Genomic DNA, 10,031 nt, shown 5'->3' on the forward strand with positions numbered 1-10,031 from the left:
TCTTCCATCCGATGGTTCACTCCTCAACTGGCCGCAATGGCCGGAGCTGCGCCGATCTGAAGCCAGGAGCCAGGAGTTTCTTCTGGTTCTCCCACGCGGGTGCAATGGCCCAAGCACTTCAGCCATCTTGTATTGCTTTCCCAGGCCACAGCATAAAGCTGGATCAGAAGTGGAGCAGCTGGGTTACGAACTGGCATCTGTATGGGATGCTGGTGCTTCAGGTCAGGGCATTAACCCGCTACACCACAGCTCCAGCCCCCATTTCCCCTTCTTTGACATCGCTTTATGATTGAAGCCTTAGAGTTGATTTCTTCTATTTGCTTATAAAATATGTACTAGGTTATAGTGAATTGTAGTCACTCTACTTTGTTGTACAACAGTAAGAACTTAATCTTTATGTCTAGCTTTGATTTATAACCTACTCTCCAAATCCTACTTTCCCCCACCTCTCCCAGGGGTTGAGGATATAACTGTAGTTACATGTGCTGCTGGATATGTGTTTTTGGAAGTTTTTTTTTAAAATTTTTTAAAGATTTGTTTATATATTTGAGAGGCAGAGTTACAGACAAAGAGAGGGAGAGACAGAGAGGAAGGCTCCATCTGCTGGCTCACTACCACAAATGGCTGCAAACGGCCAGAGCTGACCTGATACAAAGCCGTGAGTTTCTTCCAGTTCTCCCGTGAAGATACAGGGTCCCAAGCACTTGGGCCATCCTCTACTACTTTCCAAGGCCATAAGTAGGGAGCTAGATTGGAAGAGCAACAGCCAGGACATAAACTGCTGCTCATATGAGATGCCATCACCAAGGGTAGAAGCTTAGCTACTATGCCACAGCTCAGGCCCAGAAGTTTTTGTTTTTAATGAAAGGATTGGTATTCTACCTTGGAGTAATTACTGTTTTTAAATTTAATGTTTCAAAGTCTTAATTTAAAAAATATAAATAAGCCAGCAAATATTAAGCAAAAGCACAAAATTTCTGTAGAGACAAAGAACACAGAAATGTGGCTTCAGCTAGACTATGGTGATTTGCTTCATTTTGAACTGAGTGTGGAGAACTATAGACCTAAAGGATTGTCAAAAACTAGGGAAACTGTAAGGGAGAACATTAAAGAGGAAGCTGGTGGTGTCATGATACATGTAAAATAACAAGAGTCAGCTGTGGAACAGAACCAAGAAAAGAGCCAGTACAAAAGATCTAATCAACTTTGGGGATCAGAAAGACTATTAATTTACAGGCTTTGCATTGGACCCAACCAAGATTAATTCAAGAATGACATGAGACAGACTCTAAATCATTTACTAGGCCACACAAAGACTCATCAACACAAGATGGAAGCCCGCTGATGCAAGGCACTTAAATACTACCTCTGTGAAACACTGACTAAAACAATAAGATGCAGTAACCCAGAAGGATTCCATGAAATGAGAATTAAAAATACAATACACTAATCTCCTATGTTCATGACCAACACTGTGCCAGTTTAGAGGTGAACATCTCTTCTCCTAGTCTCTAAGGGGACATGGGGTGAGAATTAACAGCTGTCCCAGCTGTGATTACAACCTTCAAGCCACACACACACCTAATAGTAAAGAGTAAAAATTTAACGAGGTTGAGAGGCTCAATAACAACTTTTGGTCAATGTCAACTAAGGGTCAGTCTCTAGGTAATTGAAAAACATACAAAATAAGAGAAAAGGAAATCGAGCAGGTATATGAGAAGTAGAATATTGTGGGAAACACACATGTCAAAACTTAATGCAGCCAAATCTCTACACAAATAAATTGATGACCAAAGAAAAAGAAAAACAACTCCCAGAGTGAGATTATTATCTAGTGTTGTGATAATATCTTTGTAATATCCTATTTTCAACAAAGCAAGTATGAGAAATACAGAGAAACAGGAGAATGCCACCCATGTCCTGAAAAAAAAAAAAAAACAAAACAACCAAACAAGCAACAGAATTTTGAAGTAGGATAAGCTCAAAGAGTATCATATCAAGACACATCATGGTCAGCATAAATGCCAAAGAAATAAATAACAAAAATGAATTTGGTAAATTCATAGATATGTGAAAATTTAACTATAAATTCAAATAGCCAGTGTGTCCAAGAAAAGAAATCACAAAGTAAACTACAAAATATGATGATGATGAAAACAAAAACCCAAGATGTGAAAGTTCTTTTGAGGTGCATATGAAGCAGTGTTCAAACAGCAAACTTATAACTGTAAATGTCTGTATTCAAAAACAAGATAGATCTTAAATCAATAATCTAACACTGTACTTAAATAAACAAAAAAAAAGAGAATCAAATTAATCCCAAAGCAAACAGAGGAAAGGAAATCAATATTAAAATGTAGATAAATGAAATAGAGTTTAAAAACTTCTAGAGAAATTGAACAAAAGTAAAGATTGTTATCTAAATAGACTTTAAAATATTCAAACCTTTATAAGGATTGGCCAATAAAAAAGACAGAAGATTCCAGGGTCAGAGTTGTGGCACAGCATGTTGAGTTGCTGGCTGTGATGCCAGCATCCTATATGAGTGCAGGTTGGAGACCTGGAGGCAACGCATCCCATCTAGATCCCTGCTAATGAGTCTGTGAAAACAGCACAAGGTGACTCAAGTGTTTGGACCCCTGCACCCACTTGGGAGACCTGGATGAAGTTCCAGACTCCTGGCTTCATCCTGGTCCAGCCTCTGCCAGTGCAACCATGGGGAGTGAACAAGTGGATGGAAGCACTCACTATGTTTCTCCCTCTCTCTGGGTAACTCTGCCGCTCAAGTCAATAAATAAATCGATAAGGGGGAGAGAAAGATTCTAATTATTAAAATCCAATATGAGGCCGGTGCTGCGGCTCAATAGGCTAATCCTCCGCCTTGCAGCGCCGGCACACCGGGTTCTAGTCCCGGTCAGGGCGCCGGATTCTGTCCTAGTTGCCCCTCTTCCAGGCCAGCTCTCTGCTATGGCCCGGGAGTGCAGTGGAGGATGGCCCAAGTACTTGGGCCCTGCACCCACATGGGAGACCAGGAGAAGCACCTGGCTCCTGGCTTTGAATCAGTGCGGTGCTCCTGCTGCAGTGCGCTGGCCGCAGCTCGCCAGCCGCAGCGGCCATTGGAGGGTGAACCAACGGCAAAGGAAGACCTTTCTCTCTGTCTCTCTCTCTCACTGTCCACTCTGCCTGTAAAAAAAAAATATGAATGAAAGTATATAACTACAAAAGTAAAAAGGATTTTAGGGAAAATTTATGGAGAATCTTTTCAACCAAGCATGTAACTAACACTATATGTACAAATTTCAAAAATAAAAGATAAAAACAAATTATTAAACTGACTTAAGAAGGAGGAAAATAAGTGGGAACTTCAAAAAAAATTTTTTTAAATGTAATTAAAACATAAGATCACTTTGGAGATCAGCATTGTGGTTTAGTGGGTAAAGCTGACACCTGTGATGACATCCCTTATAGGTGCCATTCATGTCCGGGCTACTCCAGTTCTGATCCAGGTCCCTTCTAATGGTCGGGCAAAAGCGGCAGAGAATGGCTCAAGTGCTTGGGCCCCTGTTAAACATGTGGGAGACTTGGAGGAAACTCCTGGCTCCTTGCTTGGGCCTGGCACAGCCTTGGCCATTGTAGCCATCTGGGGAGTTGAACCAGCAGATGGAAGGAAGATTCTCACTCTCTCTGTATCTCCCTTTCTCTGTAACTCTGACATTCAGATAAATATTTTTAAAAAGGGTCATTTTGGTACAAAAATTTGAATTTCTTGCATGCTTCTTTGATAACAAATTTTCTGAATACATTTGAATAATCTTCATATAAATAGACAGATAACAGCTAAAGAGAATGAACTGTTATTTAAAAATTTACTGAAAATAAAAAAGCAGGTCCAAAATTATAGCAAAATACAAAGAATAATGAATAATGTCCTCCACAAACACTTCCAAAAATTAGAAAAGAATAAGGTATTTCCTACTTCATTTAAGAAATCAGTCTTACTCTGAAATGAAAGCAAAGATATAAAATACCCACTAAAACTACTGAATAGTCTTTATGAATACTAGCACAATATACTATCTCAAAATACTAGTAAATGTATCTTTCAGTTTATTAATAGAAGCATATACTGTAAACATGAGAAGCTATTTCCAAGAATGCAAGGATAGTTGAACATTTACATTCAATTAGCACATATCTGATTAGTTGCATAAAGAAGAAAACATCTGATTGTCTTGATTAATACAGAAAATTCTTTGGCATACTTCAATAATTCATGATAAAAACACAAAACTAGGTGCTGGAATTGGAATTGTAGCATAGCAGATTAAGCCACTGCCTGTGATACTGGCATCCCATAGGGGCACCAGTTTGATTCCCAGCCATTCCACTTCCAATCTGCCTCCTTGCTAATGTACCTGGGAAAGCAGCAGAAGATGGCCAAAGTACTTGAGCCCCTGCCACACACATGGAAGACCTAGATGAAATTCCTGGCTCCTGGCTCCTGGCTTCTGCCTTGCCTGGCTGAAACCATTAATGCCATTTGGAGAGTAAACTAGCGGATGGAAAATCTCCCTCTCCCTCTTTCCCTCTCTCCCCCTCTCCCTCTCTTCCTCCCTTCCCGCTACCCCTCCCTCTCCCCTTCCCCCTCCCTCTCTTTGTTAATCTGCCTTGCAAATAAAATAAGTAAATCTTTAAAAAATCAAGCACAACATAACTAAGAAAAGAAGTAAACTTCCTCACTATAACAAAAACATCTATAAAATCAACAGCTGGTATCAATATCATGATTAATAGTGTAAACTCAATTTTTTTCTTTTAAGATCAGAGAAAAAATGATCTCTACTAGTATCATTTATTTTTTTAAAGATTATTTATTTATTTATTTGACAAGTAGAGTTACAGACAGTGAGAGAGACAGACAGAGAGAAAGGTCTTCCTTCTGTTGGTTCACTCCCCAAATGGTCGCCGTGGCCCACGCTGTGCCAATCTGAAGCCAGGAGCCAGGTGCTGCTTCCTGGTCTCCCATGCGGGTGCAGGGCCCAAGCACTTGGCCATCCTCCACTGCCTTCCCAGGCCACAGCAGAGAGCTGGACTGAAAGAGGAGCAATGGGGACTAGAACCCGGCACCCAAGGAGAAAACTATTTCAAATCTTGTATTTGATAAGAGATTATAACCAGAATAGCTAATGACTGTACAACTGAATACTATAAAAGACAATCCCGTTAAAAAGTGAACAAATGATAGGCAGAACATTACTACCCAGGTGATATACAAATGACCAATAGGCATATGAAAAGATGCTCAACTTCATTAGTCATCATGAATATTCAAATAAAACCACAATAGCATTACATGTCACCCACTAGGATGATGTATTAGTCAATTTTCCATTCTTTAACTGAAATAGTTGAGAGAAATTGCTTGTGAAGGAAGAAAGCTTATTTTGGCACATGGTTTGCAGGTTCACAATCCACAATTGGGCAACCCCATTAGTCTGGCATCTGATGGAGGCTAGCAATGGCAAAGTGAGTATTGAGAAATTATCACATGATGATCTAAGAAACAGAGAGGGACAGAGACACTTGAAGGAGGTAAAGACCTCCACTCAGATCCTAGATGGCATAAGGACACTGAGTCTATATCTTTACACCATTAACCATTAACATGAGACTTTTAGGACAAATCCCCCAATATATGGGTCTTTGGGAGTCATCCAAAATACCATCTACAGTAAAAGATACAGCTTTTTAAAAGATTGGTTAATAAAAAATGCCTGCAAGGTTGTAGACAATTGAAATCCTCATATTTTGTTTGTAGGAATGTGAAATGGTACTGTTACTTTGGAAAACAGTCTTTCAGGTCTTCAAATGGTTAAACATAGAGTCGCCATATTATCCTTAAGTTCTACTTCTAAATGCATATTCAAGACATGAAAACATGTCCACACAAAACATGAACATAAAGTTGTAATAGTTGCATAAGTTGTAATGGAAAAAAATTTAAATAACTCATCTGTCTTTGAGTTGATGGATGCGTAAACAAAATGTTGTATCTCCACACAATGAAGAATCATTTGGTAACAAAATGAATTGTAGCTTAGTATGCTACAAAATAAGTCAGATACAAAGGGTGACATATTTATCGTTAATTTAAATGTCTAAAATAGGCAAACATGTTGAGAAAGAAAGTAGATTAGTAGCTGCTACCTATGGCTGGTGGAGAGAAGTCAGGGAATCATGGGGAGTGAATATTGATTTTACAGGATTCCTTTATGAGGAGACAAAAATGTTCTAAAATGAAATTGTGCTGATGACTGCACAACTCTGTGCATCCACTAAAAGCATTGAATCATATACGTTTGAAAGCTAGTTTATTTGAGAGGGGAGAAAGACAGAGAGGGAGGGAGGGAGAGAGGGAGGGAGGGAGGGAGGGAGAGAGAGAGAGAGAGAGAGAGAGATACAACACCCAATGGTTCACTCTACAAATGCCCAGGTACTCAATCTAGGTCTCTCATGTAGATGACAGGAATCAGAAATCCAACCACTTAAGCCATCATGTGCTGCCTCACAGGGTGCATGCTAGCAAGAAGCTATAATCAGAGTTGTAGGCTTGATACTCAAACTTAGGGGATATTAACATGCGTCCAATTCCCAAGCTTGAATTTTGTAGTTCAACAGGTTAATTGTGTATATTATGAATTATAGTGCAAAAGCCTCCTGAAGTTATAAATGACAGCATAAATTTGAGGTTATAATTATCACTCTTTTATCATACTTGCAGAAACTCTATAGTTTTCAAAACATTAAAGAAAACCCATGTGCATCATAATAGTCAATCCAGGGGTGGGTGTTTGACCCAGTGGCTTAGGGCTTCACTTGAAATGCCTACATCCCATATTGGAGTTCAAGTTCCTGCTATCCCACCTCCTACTTAGCATCCTACAAATGTACACATTGGAAGGCAACAAGTGGTGGCTCAAGTAATTAAGTCCCTGTGACCCACTTGGGCGACCTAAATGGGGTTCTAGGCTCCTGGTTCAACCTGGTCCAGATCTGTCTATTGAAGATATCTGGGGAGTGAACCAGGAGGTAGAAGTTCTCTCTTTTTTTCTGTCTCTGCCTTTCAAATAAAAGAAAAATGAAAATAAATAATCTTTTTAAAGTAAATCCATAATTCTGGATGACTTCTTTTTTTTTTTTTTTTTTTTTTTTTTTTTTTTTTTGTGGTCAAAACTGTTTTATTTTTAGAGGTATCTTCTTTGGAATTAAAAATGAGTATATTCATTTAAAAACTGTTTACAACACACATCTTAAAAACCTGTGAAACGTTATTGTCCTTTTTTTTTTTAGAACTATTGTTTTTTAAAAAATTTATTTATTCATTTGAAAGGCAGAGTTATAGAGGCAGAGAGAGGAGAGTCTTCACTTGCTGGTTCACTCCCCAAATGGCCGCAACGGCCAGAGCTGCGCTGATCCAAAGCCAGGAGCTTGGAGCTTCTCGGTCTCCCACGTGGTGCAGGGGCCAAGGACGTGGGCCATCCTCCTCTGCTTTCCCACAGCGGAGAGCTGGATCGGAAGTGGAGCAGCTGACTGGAACTGGTGCCCATATAGGATGCTGGCACTGCAGGCCATGGCTTTACCCGCTATACCACAGCGCTGGCCCCAGTGTTACCGATTTTTAAAATATATTTTCACAAAATAATTTTAAGAAACATGTGAAAGGTGAAGAAGCTGAATCACTATTTCAGAGCCTCCAGTGCTTTTGGTCCAGTCCAGGCCAGGCCAGCCAAGTAAGCAAAGAGGTTTGTAAGAAAAATTGATTTCTAACTTTGAAATGATTCTTAAGCAGATGGTTAAAGCTGTTTCAGTTTTTCTTTTTTAAACAGAAGAAAATGAAGCATGTTAAAGCTGAAGGACTCTCCCAAAGCCATCTAGCTGGTAGGTGGCAGAACTAGTCTGAATCCAAGTTTTTGTTTTATACCACATAGCACTTACTGTATAGAAAAATAGCTAAATAAACTGCTCTTATTATCTTAGTCAAATTCCATTTGAGGCCTACTACTCTGATATGGCAATATCTTTCTTGATTTTAATAAATAACATAAAAAAGCCAGAGTTTAGAAAACAAAGTGTTATCACAGATAACAGTAACAAGCTATTCTTGTCCTCAGTTCCAACAATGTGGAACCTGTAACTCACAAGAAGCCCTCCAATTCAAATCTGTAATGGGGTACTCTACCGAGTCACAAATACAAAGATCTGAAACCTCGTTTCTGAGCCACTGTGTACATTAAGAATCCAGCTTGCATTTGTCAGCGATGCCGTATTAAACATAGAAGTCCCTGACCAGGTCATGGTGCTTCACACAAAGACCACACACAAAGGAACAAAACTAGACCCTTCTCAGGGCCGGCTGTCCTGGCGAAGGCTTTTTAAGTCAGCGTTTCTTCATGCCGCACATACTCCCCAACGTCTGCTTGATGAAATACCACAATGGCCATGGGGTCTACTTTCCTGCAGTCTTGTGTAGACTTTGCTGCCACCCCAAAACCCAAAGGGATGTCGGCCATGGAGTAGACCACCACTCCCTGGTACTGAGCAGTGTTCTCAGTGATTCGCCCTAGACCAGACTTCAAAACGTGGTTCCCATACAGGAAGGACTGCTCGGCGCCGGGCTTTATCCACACTTTGTACTTGGCGTAGGGCGCCAGGTAATCCAGCGCCGTGATGTGCAACCGGAACTTGTGGGTCTTGGTGAACTTCCCGAAGCAGGTCCCCAGCGACACCAGCTTGTCCCCGGAGATGTTGGCGGCCAGTTTCAGGATCTTTTCACTCACGTAGTACACGCGGTCGTTGTGCAGCCTGAAACAGTAGGTGCCGTCGGGCCGGTCGACGAGCAGCTGCAGGTTCTCCCCGATGTATTTGGCCATCTTCTCAAACATGACCCGCGTCTCCTCTTCAGTCAAAGGCCGCATCTTTCCGCCGGGCTGCAGCCCCAGATCCGCGTGCCGCAGTAACCGGAAACGGAAGTCGGTCAATTCTGGATGACTTCTATCTGAACTAGTCTACATTAGCTTACATACACATCATTTTAAACAATTGATATATTTCATTTCATTTCATTAATTTTGTATATATAATGATATGTAATTTTTAAGATTTTCCTAAAATCTTAAACTGATTTTTATAAATACAAGCCATGCTTGCTTACAAAACTAATATTTACATATATATGCATTCATTACACTGATATCAATCAAAACTTTTTAGATACATATGTGAGAAACAGTTTTTTTTTTTTTCAGGTGTTTTCTAAAGCAATTTCATTTTATTTAAAAAATAATTTTACAAGCTTACTTTCCTGAAAAGGCAACTGACATTTTTTTTTTACACTTACATACTTAGAAACAAAAGACAGGTCTGTATTTTCCTGTGCTATGCTTTCCCAAGTGTTAGCATTTACTTCCACAGTAAAGCATGCCAAATACTTGCTTGCAGAATCTGCAAAATTGCTTGATTCATATTTTGGTATTATATTGTATTTGAGGTACCTCTCATAATAATAATAAATATTTAATGATTCCTAAGTCAAATTTTCAGGGGTTCATAAATGCTCTGAATAATTTTATGCTTCAATTATGTTAAATAATTTATGGTACTCAACATTCATATTACCAGGATTAAAGGTCACTCTGAAAAAATCTAGGAAAACTCTTCTGCTTGATTTTATTTCTGAGTGAATATTTCACACAATTACTGTTAAATAACATGTAAGGGTAGGGAACCATTTTTTCTGCCAACCACTATTTGGATATTTATAACATCATTCACAGGCCATAAAGAATTATCAACTTAAAAATTAGCCTGATGTGGATTTTGAATTCCAAGTCTTTCCTGCAGTTGCCTTGGCAGGCCAGACCAAATGATTTGGTGGTTCTTATAAGGCCCGTGGGCCAGACATTCCCCACCCTTGTTAAAGGAATGTGTGTACCAAGCACATATTCTTTCCATAATAATAAAGTGTTAAGATT

The 10,031-nt window shown here is 39.5% G+C and overlaps 1 protein-coding gene across 1 annotated transcript; it reads right to left on the reverse strand.

Moving 5' to 3' along the window:
• Nucleotides 1-8,075: 8,075 nt before the first annotated feature.
• On the reverse strand, nucleotides 8,076-9,030 carry LOC138843690 (60S ribosome subunit biogenesis protein NIP7 homolog). Its single transcript, XM_070048405.1, has one exon. The coding sequence runs from the start codon at nucleotides 8,973-8,975 to the stop codon at nucleotides 8,433-8,435; it is 543 nt and encodes a 180-aa protein (XP_069904506.1). The 5' UTR covers nucleotides 8,976-9,030; the 3' UTR covers nucleotides 8,076-8,432.
• Nucleotides 9,031-10,031: the final 1,001 nt, after the last annotated feature.

The sequence above is a fragment of the Oryctolagus cuniculus genome, chromosome 9 (genome assembly GCF_964237555.1).
Source record: "Oryctolagus cuniculus chromosome 9, mOryCun1.1, whole genome shotgun sequence".
Lineage (NCBI taxonomy): Eukaryota > Metazoa > Chordata > Mammalia > Lagomorpha > Leporidae > Oryctolagus > Oryctolagus cuniculus.

Coding starts and splice junctions, on each gene's coding strand:
- LOC138843690 (XM_070048405.1), bottom strand. CDS start 8,975: ATGCGGCCTTTGACTGAAGAGGAGACGCGGGTCATGTTTGAGAAGATG.